Raw genomic sequence first — 19,387 nt, forward strand, 5'->3', positions numbered from 1 at the left:
AGAATTTTTTTTTTTTTTTTTTTAAAAGGCACTGTGCAGAACTCTGAGAAACTTGCAGTGGAATTCAGTCAGGATTGAACCACTGTTGATGTTTTCTACTGTGGGCGTTTGGCTGTCCTTCAGGCATCAGTTTACACTTCTGTTTGTGTCTCGTCTCGCCACCTCCTGCTCCCGTTGTCTCGTTGTCATTAAATCGATATATTTCCGTGTGATCCTCGGGTCTGTGGGGGGTGCGAATGCAGTCGGACAGGAAGTGTAAAGGTCACACGTACAGTCTAGGTGCTATCGTTCAAACCGTCTCTTCCCATTTATCCATCGCCGTAACGACCGCCGAGATTTTCAAAATGACTTTTGTTTACTGAGTGAGAGGTTGTGTACATGTGTACTCAGACCTGTGTCATCATGTGCTGCTGGAAGTGTCTGTGTGTTTGAGTCCCTGCATTACTACTCTGCATTACTGTGCCCTTAAGCTGTGTGAGTGTGCGTGTGTGTGTGCGTGTGTGTGTGTGTGTGTGTGTGTGTGTGTGTGTGTGTGTGTGTGTGTGTGTGTGTGTGTGTGTGTGTGTGTGTGTGTGTGTGTGTGTGTGTGTGTTTCAGTGGGGGTTACTTGTGCCAAGACGGTCTGTTTGATATGCTAACAACGGTTGTCACGCCACCAGCAGCTTTCTCCATGTCGCTGGCTCCCTTTGCGTGAGATAACAAGTTTGTGTCGTGGATTCGGGTCCGGTCGCGTCTTGAACTGTGTCAGCTCCTCTTTGCATTGTCTCTGTTCCACCCGGAGCCGTGGGGCTCACGCTGAGATCTGCTGTTTTAAAGAAGTGGAGGAGATGGAAGTCAAACGTGGAGCAGATGCAGCAGCGATGGTCCCTCGTGCCGCTGGATAATCCTTTCCTCTAAATGCAGCTTTCATAATCTGAAGGAGTGTCGGCTGAGACGTCACATCTCGTCCCCTCATTCTTGCACTTTTCCTTTTTCCCATCATCGCCCATCACTCACCTGCCCTATCAGTGTTTTTCTCCTCTGTCATCACTTCTCTCATCTCTCCTCTCCTTCATCTTCCTCCTCTGCTTCTCCTTCGCTCTCATCTCTTCGGACACTCTTCATCAACGCTGACCTTCTTCACATCCAGCTCCTCTTCCATCCTTTCACTAAGCTTTTTAATATTAAACCAGCAGCCTCCGCTTCTCTTGATTTTCCTCTGTGTTGCACATTAGAAGGCAAAGTCTGTTTATGAATACTGTAGGTACTGGATGTGATGGAGAATAGATGAAAAGCTGTCGACGTCCTGTTCTTTGGGGGAGAAGAGATTCGTAGTGGCTCATATCGATGGGTAACATGTATTACGTTTTTCAACCTGCTTCACTATTTTCACATTAAACTTTTAAATCATTTAATGATTCCAATTCTCGGTGTGAAAGTGTTTAATGCTATTTGCTCTTTTTGCGACATCATAACCTTGACTCCTGATGCCCCAAATATCTCCCGGTCTCAGTGCTCATTTAAAATGAATGAGTCTGGATCACTTTGTTTTGGCTGCTGTTGGAAGCACAAGGTCACTTAAATAGATCAGAGCTCAAACACTTGGTCACTTGATTTAATGATTAGTTGATTGACACAAATTGAAAGTTATTTCGATAATTAAATAATAATTTTTCATTTTTTTTCTGCAAAACTCAATCTCGTTAATGTTTTTCCAGTGTGACGATCTACTGCTTTTCTCTTGTTTCAAATCATTAAGAAGTGAATATTCTGGGTTTTAGGACAGTTGTTTGGGCAGAAGACTTCATAGAAGCCACTTTTGGCTCCAGGAAATTGTAGCCAACATTTTTTTTGTTACATATTTTCTGACATTTGAACTTTCATTCACAACTCTGTTATTGTGTCTATGATTTTGTTCTCACCGCGTGACTGATATGAATAATGCTCTGTGATAGTATCAACGACGGCCCAATATGCAGTTTTTCAGGAAATAATCCGCTGTGGAAATATTGTTTCCCCTGAAGAGCTCTGAGGACTGCCTGTACTAACTTTAAAAATCAATACACTTTAGTAACTGACCGTCGAAATACACTTTGTGATGCCGGTCGTGGAGCGGATGTGTGAAGAAGTCCTGTCCTGTCCTGTACCGTCAGGGCGACAGTGTTGCAATGATCCGGGTTCCTCGTTGTTTGTTCTCCTTGCAGTTATTAACCAGTGTGTTACAATGTCGGGTTAAAACCTGCCCTAGTTTTTCAGAGTACCATCTTTTTCTCTTTTTTTATTTTTTTTTATAAAGGACTCAATCTGTTACAGTTGTGTGTGTGTGTGTGTGTGTGTGTGTGTGTGTGTGTGTGTGTGTGTGTGTGTGTGTGTGTGTGTGTGTGTGTGTGTGTGTGTGTGTGTGTGTGTGTGTGTGTGTGTGAGGGACAGCGCTCTGCACAGGAGGGCACAGGCAGAGCTGCTGGTCAAGCACTGGGGTGAAGTTGATTTGAAGTTTGATATCCACCAGCTGGGAATGTCCTTTTGATGTCAGCAGCTCAATGTGGATGACATCAAATATTCCCAAAGGGCTTTCATAGAGAGGATGACGGGACCACCCCTCTGCCACTGGGCCTCGCTGTCCAGACAACCTGGCTGGAATGCTAAATAGTGGATACGGCTTGGATCTAACACAATGTAGACGTTAATGTTTGTTTTTTCTATCCACTCTTATTAATATGACACTGTTTTATTGGCTGTGTAGCACACACAAGCTAAAAATATTATTTTGAATTAATAGCTTGGTCATTTCTAGTAAATTTATATTATATTATTAGACAAAGTTGGCATCATCTGTCTTCCCACCATGCACCATATTTATAAACCCACATGTAATGATTTAATAACGGCTTCCTAAAATGTATGAATTGATTGTGCGAGCCAGACTCGGCCACTGTGGCATGTCACTGTATGTATCGGAGATGAATTGGTTACTTTAAATCTGATAAGGTACCTGAAACGTAACCGATTTGTCTTTTTGTTTGGTCACATCTTGTGCTCACCCCGTTACCCATGAATCCCTTCTTTCAGGTTGTCTCCTAATTATTTGGCCCAGTGTTTCCCCGCTGAGAGTTAATGCTTGACGAATTGCCAGCAAAATCTGTGTGCGCATGAGCAGGCAGGCTTTGTATGTTGCACGTATGTTACACGTTCATAAATGTCAGCTGAGCGGTCGATGGCCTGTGGGATTACGATCTCTTTGTCTGCCGATGCATTTGGCTGTGACTGTCCCGAAATGGCTCCATGCGTCATCTTTGGTGGTGTAAATGAATTAATATGGAAATGGGGCACTTCTCTCTTCATGGGTTGTAGTCATGAGATAATGTTGTGCAGAAGACTTCGTCTGCTGGTGAGTGCGTAAATTGAGAGTAATTAGACCTGTCGTCTGAGCTGTTGCCCCTTCATCATCGCCTCCATAATTCACAATATATTTACTTGCTGACATTTAAACAGAAATGAGAAACACAGAGCTATAGCACGGGAAAATGTTTTGGTCGCTCTGTATTGTGATCAGAAACCAAAGTAATGTGCGCCTGCCTTTAAGAAGATTTTCCAGGTGTGGAACGCCCAACACTGTTTCTAATATGGGTGTAACTGTACATCAGGTTTGGTGAGAGACTTCCTTTGTTCAGTGTGTCATGTGATCCAAACAGTCTTTATGCTCCTGGACCTTCCAGCTCCAGCATGCAGAGTTGGCCAGACACACTGATATTTGTTATTCATTGTGTACGACGACGTGTTAACTCTCAGTTTGCAACTTCTGTGCTCACACTGTGTGGTTCAGCGCACTAGCTGAGATATGAAGCTTTTTTTTTTCTTCCCTGTCCTGGTTCCCATTAATTTTATGCAGAAAACACAGACATCTTGTCTGTGTTTTCAATGTTGATTTAAAAAAAAAAATAAAAAACCAACATTACACACTGCAGTTCTTTCTGCTCTGCTCGCTTTACTGTTAATTATAAATATCTTACATGTGTCTAATTACTTTTTTTTTTATAACCTTTACTTTATTTTTGAGACAATACAGTTGAGTGATTTATTTATTTGTATTTGATTACTGCAAGCGTGCTAGTATTTGAGTGCCTTAATCGTTAGAAAAAGATCCATGGCCAATGAGACGCTGCTGAATTGGACCTCTGGTCTGTGGGAATGTAGTTTACCATTCACCCCTAAACTTAAGAAATAACAAAGCAGCCTTATTAAACACCGTCAACACGGTCTCACGCTGTGCGACTCCGTATATGTTTGCAGAAGGTGACAAGTTTAAGTAGTTTCCATTTGTTGCCTTTTTACTTTGAAAAAGGGTTTAAGCTGCATCGGTTTAAATGTCATCACTGGTTTCAGTCTCGTCTACACACTCACAGCAGTCTCGTCTGCTGAGTCAGTACTTGTTATTGTTCTATATTTCCCTGAAAGAATCACACCCAAGAAACTATAGGGGAGCGTGAAAAGCATCGGAAAGAACGACAGAGGACAAAGAGTAAAGTTGATGCAGCAGATTGGGAACAGCTCGGTCATACAGGGAAGCTCTGCACCTGTGTTTGGAAGTAGCTCGGGGCTTTCAGTCTTGCTTGCTGTGAAAGCTCAGCATGTTGTATTTTCTTATAGACTTATAAAATATGAATTGCATCACATTTGTTTGCTCGGTGAAGGAGGGATTGACTAAGAGATGCACTCTGCATGACTTTACAGGAAGTCAGCCGCAAGTTTCAGAAAATCATCCTGGTTTCTTTGTTACCGTTTAATTATTTGAGGCTTTCACATTGAATTTCTGTGACCAAAAATGTTGTGAGACCTAAATGCTTATGTTCAGTCTGCAGCGTATTGTACTATTTGAACAGTGAATGCGTTATCTCAGGAGGTCATTAGTAATCTGGATCTGTAACAAAACCCAGTGCTGCTGGGGTGGTCTCTGAAATATGTTTGATAATAACCAGTGTTGGTGTTGCTGGGTGTCGTGCTCCCAGCTTGTTATCCATCAGACACAGCTCGCATGTCTAGACGGCTGCTTCCTTTTCTTTGTTTATCGCATAGTTTCCAAATTACTGTCAAGGTATCCAGTGGCAAACAGATACATTTGCACACAAGGAAAGTCAAACATGTGTTCACCTTTCAAATTGGCAAAACAATAAGGAAAATTGTTTTCAAGAGTAATGCTAGAAGTGAAGAGAAGCTCATCCTTCATTTCTGCTTTTGATCCGCAGCTCTCGCTGGAAGGAATCACTGCTTTCTGCTTCTGTCCTTTCTAGTCTCTGCGTTTGATGTGCAAAGTCTTTTTGCTTATCGAGTTCTAGAAGCCAAGTAGGGCTGCAGCTAACGTTGAGTTTCATGATCAATTAATCACCAGTTGTTTTCTTAATGAATGTATTAATAGTTAGTAGTCTTTAAATCATTAGAAAACTGCACAAATATTTATCAGTTTACCAGAATCCTGGATTAGATCTTCAAATGTCCAAAAGTCACTGATGTTCACTTTACTAAAACCGCCACAGTGAGTCTGGTCGGGAGGGAAAAGTCCTCAGAGTTGCAGAAAGGATTAGTGCGAGAAGCTGGAACCATCAAATGTTTGGCATTTTTGCTGGGAAACAAGTTGCAGATACATTTTCTGCCAATTGTCACATCAGTCTCTTGACAAAACGGTGTAGATTTATGATTTTCAAAAGTTTCAGGCTATCACAGTTAAATTAACATGGTCATTGTTGTTAAATTTGGACAAAATCATTTTAAAAATCTCCTTGTTAATTGAAAATGCAAGCAGTCTGTATCAACTATAAACGATGAGACAGTTCACCCTTTTACTGGAGTACTGTATCCCATTGAAACGTGTTCTAGTCAAATCAGGTACAGTGGTGGAGCGGTTGCTTTGTCCTGTCGGCTCGGTAATCACTGATTAGCCACAAGTAACGCACATTAAACATCTGTAGACGACATCAGACACAGAACGTGTGTTTTTGTGTGTTTCAGGAGTGTGGTCCCCCCTGGCTGAAGACAGCGTGTGTGTCCAACAGCGTCTTTCCACCCAGGACCCACAGTGTTGCCGTTGCGCTCATGAGGTAACGTCAGGACCTACCGGCCCCTCATTACCACCCTCGGTCCGTCCACTTCCCTCCCCTCTGTCCCTTCCTCCCTTCGACCCACCCAGCCATGGGCCAGAAGATCTCGGGCAGCATCAAGTCAGTGGATGTACGCGGGGAGCCCTCGTACCGGCCGGTGCGCCGCGAACTACGGGGCCCCGATTTCTGCCGGCCCCCCAGACTGGACTTACTGCTGGACATGCCCTCGGCCAGCCCCGAGACCCAACTTCGCCACGCCTGGAACCCCGACGACCGATCGCTCAATGTGTTTGTCAAGGAGGACGACAAGCTGACGTTTCACCGGCACCCCGTAGCACAGAGCACAGACTGTATCCGGAGCAGGGTGGGCTACACCAGGGGCCTCCACGTGTGGAGGATTCACTGGCCGGCCAGACAAAGGGGCACACATGCTGTCGTAGGCGTGGCCACCGCCGAAGCACCTTTACACTCGGTGGGCTACACAGCCCTGGTGGGCTCGGACTCCGAGTCCTGGGGCTGGGACCTGGGTCGGAACAGACTCTACCACGATGGAAAGAACCGACCCGTTTCCACATCGGCGCCCACGTACCCGTGTTTCCTGGAGCCAGACGAGTCATTTGTGCTTCCAGACTGTCTGACAGTAATTCTGGATATGGATGAAGGGACGCTGAGCTTCATGGTGGACGGACAGTATCTGGGAGTGGCTTTTAGAGGGCTTAAGGGCAAGAGACTGTATCCCATCGTCAGTGCCGTGTGGGGCCACTGTGAAGTGTCCATCCGCTACGTCAACGGACTCGATCGTAAGTACAACACCGACGCACACGAACGCCAACTGTGATGTGTTTGTGTAAAGTGAGCATTTATGTTTTTCACTACCTTTAGTTCTGTTAAAATGATGTGCGTACTGACTGGCACAACAGATCACCGTCATTATGATGTATGAGGATGTATAACAGGGAATTTTTGTCACATTTCTTTTTATTGTCCCCGCTGTCGTTACTCGTCAGCCCCAACACCTGCTCTTCCCTTCTGCTGTTTGTTTGCTGACAGTGTTGAATATTGGCGCTGTATAATTGATCAAAACATGTTAAATGGCAGCATTTAGAGCAGCAGCTTCCAGAGTGTGTTTTTTTTTTTTTCCTTCTCTCCTGACGGTACAGGAAATGGCGCAGCGTCTTCCTAAACAAGACATCCTGGTGCTCCCAATTTCTCGTCTGCTTGTGTTTGATGTCAGAAAATGTGTTTATCCTGTAACTTTTCAGCCTAATCCCTGTTGAAGTTTAGCATACGCTCTCGTCATGCAGCTTTTTAGGATAAGTTAATGCACTGCCTCCATGCCGATACTTGCTCGAACTAGATTTGTAGTAAACATGCACACACAGAATTGAGTTTTATATATCACTGTAATAACTTGCACCGCATGAGAAGCCAGTAACTCCCAGCTCTGTTTACCCGATCGTCTGTCAAATACGAGAGACTGTTTTAGTTTTGCTGTTTGCATTTGCGTCACCGTGGAGAGGTGGTTGTGGTAGGTAGTTTTTCACAGTGTGGACATGTCGTGTTTATGGCTTCAATTCAGCATAGGCTTATATTTAGACCGGCTCGTTAAGGATGCAGCAGCCCAGGGTGCGAGTTGTGCTTTAACAACTTGGGAGTCCAGTGACGGAACCAGAAGGGAGAGAGGGAAGTGTGTGTTCAGTCATCAGTCACAGGCTTTGACTAGTCATGTGTGTTGACTAGTGGGATACAAAGTGCAGTTGTTCTGAGGCTAGATAGAAGAGTCTGTATCAGGCCACTGAGTCATTTTTGGCAGCTGTCACGAAGCTCCTAACCGTCTGGGGTCTAAGTCATGCAGTCCTTAGTGGGACTGAAACACTCTCTTTACTGTGTCATATGTGTGTGTTTAATATAAATTTTACGGTTTCAATAAGTAGTAATAGTGTGGATTATTTTCACATACTTCGACCTGGTGTTGGCTCTCTGTAAATGTCAGCGTGGAAGGTTTGAGGAAAGACGGAGAGGACTTTTCCCTGGAGATTTGTCTTTGAGAGCACGGAGGATGGAAATGCAGTGCACATTTCTGTCTGCACTGATCTATAAAAAGCTTACAATGAGAGGGAGCCTGCTGCTTTGTTTACCAACAGGAAGCTGCTTAAACATGTTCTCTGTGCTAATGCGTACTATTTCTACTTCACTTCCTCCTATGGTTCAACACCACTCTCTCAAACCCTCAGACCCTGGTTCTTGAACTTCCACACGCTCAGAGAGCAAAACAAGAAAACTGTATCCAACTCTGGTGAAAGAGGAAGATCCGTTACACCGCAGTCCCAAAGTCATCATAAAGATCAGTGCGTGCGTGTGTGTGTGTGTGTGTGTGTGTGTGTGTGTGTGTGTGTGTGTGTGTGTGTGTGCACGTTCGTGCGTGTGTGCGCGTGTGTGTTTGTGCATGTGTGTGTGTGTGTGTGTGTGTGCGTGCGCGCGCGTGCGTGCGTGTGTGTGTGTGTGTGTGTGTGTGTGTGTGTGTGTGTGGCCCCCCTTGTCTCCTTCTCCGTGTTTTTCTGCCCCGCTGCTCTTTTCTGTGAATTGTCATCATTCCAGCGAATGGACTTGTCTTAGATTGTATAATAGCCTGCAGTTGTCGCTTCATCTCTTGCCTGGATGTTGCACAAAGACCCAAAGCAGGCTGGGGGCGTCGCCGACGCTGTGCCATGGACACCATGTCCATGGCTGCGGGCCATGTGTGATGTGTGTTTACTTGTGGACAGCAGACAGTTTAGGAGGAGCTCTGGAGGATGTCCCAGTGTGCCTCTGAGCTCAGTGTCTGGCCTCGCATAGTGGGAAACCTGTGTGTCCTGTGTGTGTCGTGTGTGTCTGTCGTGCGTGTGTGTGTGTGTGTGTGTGTGTGTGTGTGTGTGTGTGTGTGGGGGGGGGGGGGGTAATTGTCCTGTTTCATGCAGACATGGTGTCGTAGAGAATCTGTTATCAGTTAGGAGGATCGTAATTGTTGCCGGTGGTGTGTGAACTTTTCTCACCGTCTTGTTGTGTGAGATCTTGTACTAATATTTAGTAACATCTGCAACGGAAGTGAAATTAGTTTTTGGTTAGTTTAAAATAGTTTGAAGCATTATTTTCATTCTTTCAAGGTGGTGAAAGCTGAGGCTGGAGGCATTTTGTTTTCAGGTTGTCTGTCCCTCTGTCTTATTCTCGTGGACAAAACCTCTCAGGATACCTCGAGGGAATTTCTTTAAATTTGTCTCAAACATTAAACCTGGACTCGAGGAGCCCTTTTTTTTTTTATTTTGAAGGTCAAAGATCCTCATGACCTCACGTTTGTCCCATTATTGTGAATGTAATATCTCAGGATCACCTTGAGGGAAGTTCTTCAAATTTAGCAAAGGGTTGCGGTGATGGACGATACGTCAATTAGACATTTATGGTGTATCTCGCATTTGCAAATATCTCAACACTAGAGTTTGTAATTCACGACCTGAACTGTGTGGTGGGTTTGAGAGGGCCGGGCTGTGCACTGCAGTAGATAAATGAACTGTGCATAAGGGCGGGGGCTCTTCTACAGCTTGTCATACGGCAGTTTGGTAGACATCGCCTTATCCTAATTTGACACAAAGCTCACTTGGACTCAAGGATTAGCCGGGTAGATCTTGGTGGCCAAAAGGTCAACGATAACTGTGACGTCACAAAAATGTCCAGCAGGATGAAATGATGACGTTTTATATTTACAAGGTCAGAGGCCACGTCCATAATTTATATGAATCTGGACACATGCGTGTAAACTGCGGACCGGTTGACGGAGGCAGAAAACTGTGAAGATGCAATTTGAACATGATATTAACAGACTTTTAAGTGGTTGGACAGCAAGTGACACTGATAACACCGAGAATCATCTTCCACCACGTGGCCCTCTGCTGCTTTTAGATTCCTCTTCTGATTGTTTGGGATGTGTGGATCCAGGACTGATTTATACAAAACTGTAGGCTTCCTGCTTTCTTTTGTGGGAGAGTTAAAGGACATTTTTCTTTGTTTGTGACCTGGTTCACATTTTCTAAGATTTTAAAGGTCAGGTGGAACTCAACTCAAAACTGAAGAAGGGTGAGATGTTTCTTTTGGCTCTTTATTCCACAGAACGGTTGATAAGAGCTTTTTCTTGCACGATGTGTGTTGACATACTTGTCTGATTATGCGTGGGACTTTAGGCCATTAATGTGTTATTAATTTTCCTCATGTTGTCTGGTATCGGCGTTGGATCGCATTAACAAACATATTGTAAACAAAAATAATCAGATTTGCACCACAAATATGGATTTAGCATCAAGGCTGGAATCATGAAAAAAAATAGATGCAGCTGTGTCAGATGTCCTTTCAGCCCCTCTTAGACCTGACAGACCCCACTGTGGAATCAGCCGTTCTGTCGGTAACAAATGTACTTCTGTGTGCTTGTAAGCCAGTTTCAGTCAGAGAAGTGCTTCAATAGTTAAATCCGTCTGCTTTTTTTTTTTTTTTTTTTTTTTTTGCTACTCTAATGAAGCGTGGTGATGAGAAAAGGGAGGATGTTAATAGAAATGCTTTAGAGCCTGAACACACATCACTTATTTTTGTTTTTGTCTTTTCATTTCACTTCATTATAAACATCAGAGATAATAGTACTGACATGTGGAACGACATTATTGTCCTATTTTCTTTCCTCCTCCGTATACGGCTGCCTAATTCAATGGAAATGATACTAATTGAGTTCAGTCGTCCTCAGTGTTCAGAAGAGCTCATGTTCTGTCAGAGTGCACACGAGAGATCGGTGTGTACGATATCAGGCAGTAGACTCTTCTCCATGTAATGTAGAGAAGAATAGAGGCATCAATATGTATGCCCGGAGATGGCAGTACTCCCTTATTCCCAGACCTCAAAGAGGATTCAATTTCTGGATTCTTGCTCTTTCACTTGTCTTGTAGTCCATTCAGGCTTTTTTTTTTTTTCTTCGTCTTCTTCTTTGACTCCTTTACTATCCATGTCTTACTCCCTGGGAAGCTAGAAGAGATAAGTATCCTTATACATTTCTCTCCTGTCTCTATTGTCCCTTAATACCCCACATTAATGCAGTTTCTCATCCTGACTGCGTTAGTCCTTTGGCCCTCAGTCCCAGAGACGCTAGAAAGCCAACCCCACTGAGGCATGATTTTTATCAGTTTTTATCAGTTTCATCTTTTAGTAAAAAACAAAAGGGCTGCTGCATCACGCTGTCCTTCTCCTCCTCCTCCTCCTCCTCCCGGTCTTGGAAAGCTATCTTCTTCTCTCCACCGCAGCAGGCCTCATGACTCCACAGTGACCCGGCCAGTGCAGTGGCAACAAGCTGTGCCAAACTCATTTACACCAGAGAAGAGGAAGTGTTTCACACACACACACTACTGACATGCCTGCCTTCCCCTTTTGCAAATGAACCCTATTTGACTCCAACTCTCATTGTGTTTCACCTCCTCCCTCCCGCTTTTTTTTTTTTTTTTTTAACTGTCTTTCTCCTTTTCCCTCCTCTTCCTTTTCAACACTAATCCTTTCTTTCAGTGTTTCCACACCCAACTGTGTTGGCAGTTTCCTCTGGAAACGGTCTATCTGACTTTTTTTTTGTGTGGATAGGTGGGTGGTTAATTGTTGACCAGGCAGCTTGCTCACTAGTTTGTCGGCCAAAGGTTTGCCATATGCAAATGTTTATTTTACTCACTCTACCTGCTACCGTAACGTAACAAAAGATATGATGGAGCCTGATAGAGAACCAGCACATCAGCTTTGTTGACAGAAAGCGAGCTCTCACGTTTTCATATTGATTACAGCAGCTTCATGAATCTGACGCTGAACATAAAAACAATCAGTTCCAGTCTCTTTTCTTCTAAAACAACCGTAACAAGTATTTTTCAGTTTCCTTTCCGCCGATGTCTTGAACATTTCTTACTGACGGTTTCTGCAGCTTTGCATCACATGGCATCACAATATCATCTTTCGAGGGAGAAGCTTGTTTTAATGCAGCAGACGTGCTGAATAACAATGTGTCAGATTCTTTTTTTTTTTTTTTTTTTTTTAATGAGATCTCATACATGTATGAGTCAAGATTGTGTTTTTGATATGATTGATCGTGCTGCTCTACCTTTTACATAATAATAACCACAAACACAAACCACTCGCACTTTGTCGACTGACCGGAGCTGGCGGTGTCCTCTCCGTCTCCTCCTCTGCTGTCCAGGTCCACGTTTGAGCGCAGACAGCAATGAGGTGGTGGTGGACACCGTGAACCAGCTGAACTGAGAGATAATGATTTAAGGGTTGACAACAACTACACTTGTTACTGAAAGTAGAATAAAACCTTTGAGTAAAGGGACGATCAGTACTTGATCAAACCAGTTGTTTAAAAAGCATCAACATGTAGAGAGTTATTATCTTCATCAGCCTTGCTGTCAGTTTCAGTGTGCTGGTTAATAGTTCAAATGGAAGCTGTAGTCTGTTTATCTTAGTTTGACTTAGTTAATACTTAGCTGCCGGTGGATTTCTGTGGTTTTCATTCTTTCTAAACTTCACTACTTTGATATCAGAAATGTATTATTTATTTTCTTGACATTTTGCATTTGTCTCCACTGAGATCCTATTGAGTTTAAAGTGACTTTGATGTTGTAAACATTACTGTTGTTGCTCTGGAAACTATATTACACTAATATTTCAAATATAAATCGATCGTCATCCTGTTCTAAATCAGGATTACTTCAGTTCATAGTGCTTATTTCATCAGTGAGCCTATTTGTTTCTCTTCTCTGCTCACTGACATCTGAGTGTTCGGTGGAAAGCTACAACCTGCGTTGTTGTATTTATAATAATGTCCCAACATTAAATGAAAATGCAGAATTCGTAGTTAAATTATATCAAATTGTCTCCCTCTGCACACGCTCAACAGTGTCGGCACAGATGCCGATCATATTCTTCCACTTCAGATCAATGTGGAGGGAAGCCTCCCAGCATGCACTGGGATAATAGACTCATTATCCACCACAATATTTCCACACTTGTGTTGACGCACATATGTGCTTATTATGGGTAACTGGGCTTAGACCAGGAATGAAGTGTGAACAGTTGAGGATCTCCCATAGACTCTACAAATGTGGATGACAGTCAGCCAAAATGTAAAGATGGTAGCAGACATATCTGGAGAGCTGTCCTGCTGTCCTGCTGTCCATCTTTATATACACTTTCAATGTCGACGCACACAGTCGTTGCAGTATTCACTGTGATGGTGGTGTAGCTGGTAAACATCAAATTTCAAAGAATTGTTTTTAACCACCATACCGGATGTTACAAATTACCTCCTTATAAAACACGTCAAACAACCTTTTATTTTTTTTTTTTTTTGGAAATGATGATGTTGACATGCAACAGCAGAGTCGCTGGCTGGGCTCAAACTGTAGGCAGTGCAGGTGGCAGGCGCTGTAATCATTGGGCTATCAGAGTGCTCCCAAAATCTCTTATTAAGTGGGCTTGATTGTTGGGCCAATTTGACTGAGTGAGTGATTTTCAGATAAGTGCTTCCACCTAAGGTGAAATGCAGTCACATTTCATGCATATTTTAATGCTCTGATGAAAACTCAGGATCATAATGTTCCAGTAAAACTGCTTGTTTCTGTCTTGAAATAGTCATAACCCTTAAGTTGCTTTGCGTTTGGTTCATTAATAATGTCTCGGCATTTTGTGCTTCTAAGAAAAGGAGTGATTTGGATCTAGTGAGTTCGTGTAGGGGGCTCACACCAAGAAGTCCTGGCAGGAATTCAGCTAATTGCAAATAAGCCAAGTTGGCAGGTTTGGTCTTAAGGATTTGTTGATAAATGCTAAATTAATTTGAGGAACTGAAAAATTCCAGCTCATCAGGAATCAGAAGTAGCTAATTGAAGAGTCTGGAGATGGTTGAGGATGTTAACAGTCTCCCAGGAAATGCTAACTAGCAAATAGACAAATATGTCTCTTTGTATCGTGATTTTGTTCCCAGTGAAGGTCAAACTGTGCTGTTCTACCTGTTATCTTCCAGCACAGCCCGTCTTCATCTCTGCCCGTTTGGCTGTACCTCTTCAGTGGGAGCTGTGTGTTGTCTGAACAAGGGGCTGACGATTCATTCATTTCCTGTCAGTATTTAATCTGTTTTTTTTTTACGTGCTCAGTCCTGCCCTCCAACCTCTTCTGAACAGAGGTTTTGGTGTAGTGCTGATTAAAAAAAAGTCCACGGTGATGGTACATCGTTGAGGAGATTACACCGATCTCCTGTTTATTTTCTATTTTTTATTATGTCTTCTCTGATGAAGCACTTCTGAAATAGTTTGTTCCAAAACTAACTAATGGACAGAAATCATAAAGTAATCTTGTCTAACAACACACCCATGATGGCCAGACTGCAGCGAGCGTGGTTGTACGCAGTCAGAACAGCTAAAAGGAAAGAAGTAGTCGAGTTGGGAAAACAAGAGTGAAACGGGAACGTGGTCAATTCAAACTTTCCCTTAAAAACTTGTGCAGCTTCAGCCAGGAAACCATCACATCTGTTTACATGTACACATAGTTGCTGAGTATTTGTGTGTGTCTGTCTGTCTGTGTGTGTGTGTGTGTGTGTGTGTGTCTGTGCTGTTTACCACCTCATTCCAGTATTTCAGCGCTCCCCTCAATAGCCTCGTCTGCTTATAGCCTCCATTTCCTGAGCAGAGTGAGAGAGCACCACAAGGAGAACCAAATTGATGGCAGCGCCATGCTTCAGTCTGGAGCTCACGGGCTCATTGGTGCAAGGTAATAGGAAGTCAGAAGCCGATGCAAATTCTTTCCACTGACATTATCTGACGAGTTCAGCGAGCAATTGGTTTGCTATTCAATTTGGAAACCTGCTTTTCCAATTAGGTACGAAGCGACCGCGCGCACCGTTACATCCCCTCCTCCTGCCCGCCTCGCTGTTCTGCCCCAATTCTCTGTTTTATCTCCTACATCATTGATCTGATTCTGTCCACTCCCAGACATATTCTTCTCCTCCTTTTTTCCCTCCTTTGACCTGTCGCTGAACAACATTTTGGGGGGCTGGAGACGTGTTCACACATTTGGATGTAGACACGTACACTTGTCATCTTAAAACCAGGCCAGACAACTTTAACAGTTAGATAAGCGTGGCTGGGAGCCTGAGCACCTCATAACGAAGGAAGGCAGAGGAAAAGGGGGCGGAGTTACAGGAACAGTAAATTGGAGCACCGGTGCCAAAAGATGGACCCGTCTCACCCCTTATTTTTTAAGTAGGACATAACTGGGTCGTGTTGTCTCTCATAGTGAACTGATGTCTCTGCACTGCACACAGATTCATCGAAGAAATGGAAGAGAACTACCACCGGTTGCACATAAGCCGCCTCACCTAAGTGAGAACCGACACACTGACGGCCCGCCAGCCCCAAACCTACCTCCTCCACTTTGTTCTCGATTAAGTGTGAGGTAGGTGTGTGCGCCTGCCAGCCTGCAGGTCTCTGTTGTCCACCGGTGCATCAGGCGCTCAGTCATCCTGAACCGGCCATTCCCACACTCCATCTCCTCTTTAGCGTGCCATAAATCTGTCAGAAACTTGTCTCTGGCCATTACAAAAAAATGAAGACGAGAGTGCTTGAGGGGAAGGGGGCGAGGGCACATACCGACAGGTACATGAGGGATCGCGGGGAGGATGAAGAATGTGCAAAGAGCTCCACGCTTCACTAGGGACGGGTATTTCAAGCAAAAATACAGTTTGATAATCCATCGGAACTAATCAACCATTATTCGACTGTTTAATACCATCTGACGGACAGCTTTTGGGTGCATTACCGCCACCTTCTGACAGTAATAGTACATTACAACAAGGGGTGACGGGGAAGAACGATAGTCGCATAAACTATCCAGATTTTTATATTTTAATGACTATTCGAAAATCATGACACATGCCTTCTCTGTACCTAAATTAATTTCTTCCAAGTAATCGGCACAGGCTGCTTCAAATGGGCACACAGATGTTGGTGTCATGATATTTACTTCGAGAACATGTAATGTAAATATTTTAAAATCATAAATGTCAACGTAACTGTGAGAGCTCCATTGCAAAGGAAAACAAATACCCACAAGGAATACACAAACTGACAAATGAGGCCATTTCACAGACAGTGCAAACATCATTTGTAACGATGTAGAGCGGGTCCCCTGTCGGCACATGAAAATGTATTTAGGTAGAACCGCCATACGTCCAGTCTCACTTTAATTCTTCATTATGTTCACATTTGAGCAGAACTGCTCTGAAATAGATGGCATATCAGTGTTTAGTCAATGGCACCGGTGGATGGACAGTGTGTACCTCCTGTTGGTGCTCATCACCGGTGTCTGACAGGGCCATTTGTCGCCCCAGGCAACCCTTACCATGGAGACCAGTTTGTGCCAGCAGTGATTGGCTGGTTTCTAGCAAGTTTGTAGAATCATCACGTCACCTCCTCCCTGAGGAGAGCACTGTCAGAGAGCAATGCTACTGTCTGTCGTCACAATACTGCAAGTTGTAGTGTTCACTTCTAATCGCAGCATTGCTCTCGATCTGATCGATTTTTTTTTTTTTTTTTCTTTCTTGTTGCTGATACAAGCACATACAGAAACTTAAAGTACAAAACTGGAAGGGAAAACAAGTATTATATACATTAGTTGTGGGCTGAAATAAACCTCTTTAAAAGTAAGCCTGATGGAAAAAAAACTAAACAAAACACAGTATGGAGCACATTTTTATAATTGAGAAGAAAATCTGTTATGTTGAAAGAATTTTGCAGAATATTTCTCCTTCCTCCACTTCAGACAGCGTGTTTGGTTATATGTGCAGCTGTGTTCTTGTTTCGAGGATCTCCTGTCATGAAGCTACTTATTTTGTAGTGGAACATGTGCTAAAGCAAAACCTCTTGTTTACTTTAGAGCTATCCGCACCGTGTTATTCTGAACAGCTGGTTAAACAGTTAAATTGGCAACAAGATAAGCAACACTTAGAAATCTGGACCCAACGCTGTGAAAGTAACACGTGCATCTGTGACTATACACTCGCATAGCCGTGACATCACAGACTGGTGGTGTGAGGAGCTGGTTACTATGGAAACTCCCTATATGGTGGGGCGGTGATGGTGGATTGACTGATAGGTGCTGTTAGGCCCAGCAGAGAGTGCATCCATCTCGGAGCGGGATCTCCGGGTCCCTCGCTCACGAGAATTTAGTTGGTCACAAGGTGCAGGCTGAACGGAGACGTGATTACACCAGCAGCTTGTGTGAGTTTTACTTTCTAATCTGGTGAAGCTGGTGTGCTGAGAAATGGACTCTCCTTCGCAGACAGAAGGTAACAAGATGTTGGAGGGATGTGATGTGATCGTCCTGGCGAGTTTTTCTCCTGCCATTGTGAAGGGTTATCAACTGTGCGGTCTCATTGCACGCATCACTGCACATTCTCCACATTCAGTCAGAGTTCATTCAGCTCGTCTCTCTGATTTGGGCACGTTGATGCGGTTACGAATGAATGCACCCTGCGCCACATGTCCCCAAGGCGGCCTTACAAAGACTTTTCATTAAGCGCAGGGCAGTCCGATAAATCCAGATAGCTGTGCTCATATTTCTTTACACCCTGTCAGCTGCTGGATTTCATCGTTTCCCCTCACTGCTGTTTCAAAGGTCGCTTCCCAAAACCACAGCAGAGGAATTCCATGAGTTAATCCTGCAAAAGTTCACCGTGATTTGTAAATAACACGGCAAAGTGAAGCATGAAAACTAATTTACCATCAGAGAGTTCATCATGTTCGATACGAACAAACGTTCAGTGAAAACTTCTGCTGCTTTTAATTTGAGTCCTGATGTACGCAGAGTCGATGTTTATCTAGTTCTTGTCCAGCTCTCGCTGCAGACAAGCTCCGGTTTACTTTTAGCTGCGTTCACCACTCAGCGGTCATGCAGCCACAAGGGCAGCAGTTCAAGCCCGGAGGAATGGCCGAGGTGTCCTGACAGACTCGGTCCGCTCCGGTTCCATGAACACTCTTCAGACCAGACGTCACGTATTCGTATTTGTTCGGTACGGGGAGCCTCGGTTTGTGGTAATGCGGTGCGCTTTTAATAGACCGGAGAGAGAAACGGCTCAATCAGTCACAGAGGAGGCTTGTTTGGATCCGTGTGTGTGTGTATATAAATATGAGCTGTGTGTGTTTTAAACCTCCTCTTCATCTGCAGCAGCGAATCCTGGGCAGAAGCAGAATTCTTATTAATGTTGCAGCTTTAAATTGAGGTTAAAAAGAAGAAACGCAGTGACCGCACACACACACACACACACACACACACACACGCACACACACACACACACACACACACACACACACACACACACACACACACACACACACACACACGCACACACACACACACGTGCGCGCACACAACTGTAGACGAGGAGCCGACTGAACAGATGCTAACACACACTCATAGCCTTGATGCTATGATTTATTGATACTCCCGTTTCAGGGCCTTCACACAGTAGACGTCTTTATCGTGAAATCGTTTGCTCTGTCAGTGAATCATTGCATCAAGGCTACAAGTATGAGTGAGACTGCTGTGTTGTGAATACCTGTAACAGTGAAGTAGATCCTGCAGGTGAGGCTGGTTGACAGATACGAGGACAGACTTTTCGTTTCCATCTACACCCTCTGAGCCACGGTGTGCGTTTTTATGTTTTGGTGTAAGTGGCTCTCCTCGCGTCCTTCACGCGATGCATAAGTGGACTCGGAGCAGCAGGAGGTCGGCTCCACCAGATGGTGCTTCCAGGTGGAGCAGCTTGACATCCATAAAGGGGCAGCAGTTAAGAGTCTGTCTGTCTGACATACGCAGACATCGCCTCCATCCAAATTTGGTGGGAGGGAAGTTGGCATCGCCTACTGGCACATTAAAAATTGAAGGTGACGTATGCATATTGATTCATATTTGATATTGTTACCCGCTGCTTCTCTTTCTACGGGCAGTGTAGGCAGTAATAAAGTAGCAGTGGATTAAAGTCTCCTGCTGAAAAATGAAACGAAATCGTGTGGAGACTTCTCCACATTATTTCTGTCGTAGCACTGCTTCTGCTTCCACTCTGGTTTGTAGAGTACTACGTCATCAGACAACGCTAAACCGCAACATGCCGGTCTGTCCAGTGTTTGTGGACATCAGAGGATTACATGGTCTTTCTTTAACCCTATTGGCAAACTGTACTGTTGCCGAAATGGTTAAGTGTAAACGGCTAAAGCCCCTTT

The 19,387-nt window shown here is 44.1% G+C and overlaps 1 protein-coding gene across 3 annotated transcripts in view; it reads left to right on the forward strand.

The window, feature by feature from the left end:
- LOC138620696 (SPRY domain-containing SOCS box protein 4-like) overlaps nt 1-19,387 on the forward strand; it is a 39,631-nt gene that overhangs the window by 18,254 nt on the left and 1,990 nt on the right. For all 3 annotated transcript variants that reach the window (XM_069698145.1, XM_069698329.1, XM_069698239.1), the window contains exon 2: nt 5,983-6,871. In XM_069698145.1, coding sequence (XP_069554246.1) covers nt 6,163-6,871 — 709 coding nt within the window. In that variant the 5' untranslated portion in view covers nt 5,983-6,162. The remainder of the gene's footprint in view (nt 1-5,982; nt 6,872-19,387) is intronic.

The sequence above is a fragment of the Brachyistius frenatus genome, unplaced genomic scaffold (genome assembly GCF_029030835.1).
Source record: "Brachyistius frenatus isolate BFR_SWC_R1_liver_20210118 unplaced genomic scaffold, ASM2903083v1 Contig_1, whole genome shotgun sequence".
Classification (NCBI taxonomy): domain Eukaryota; kingdom Metazoa; phylum Chordata; class Actinopteri; family Embiotocidae; genus Brachyistius; species Brachyistius frenatus.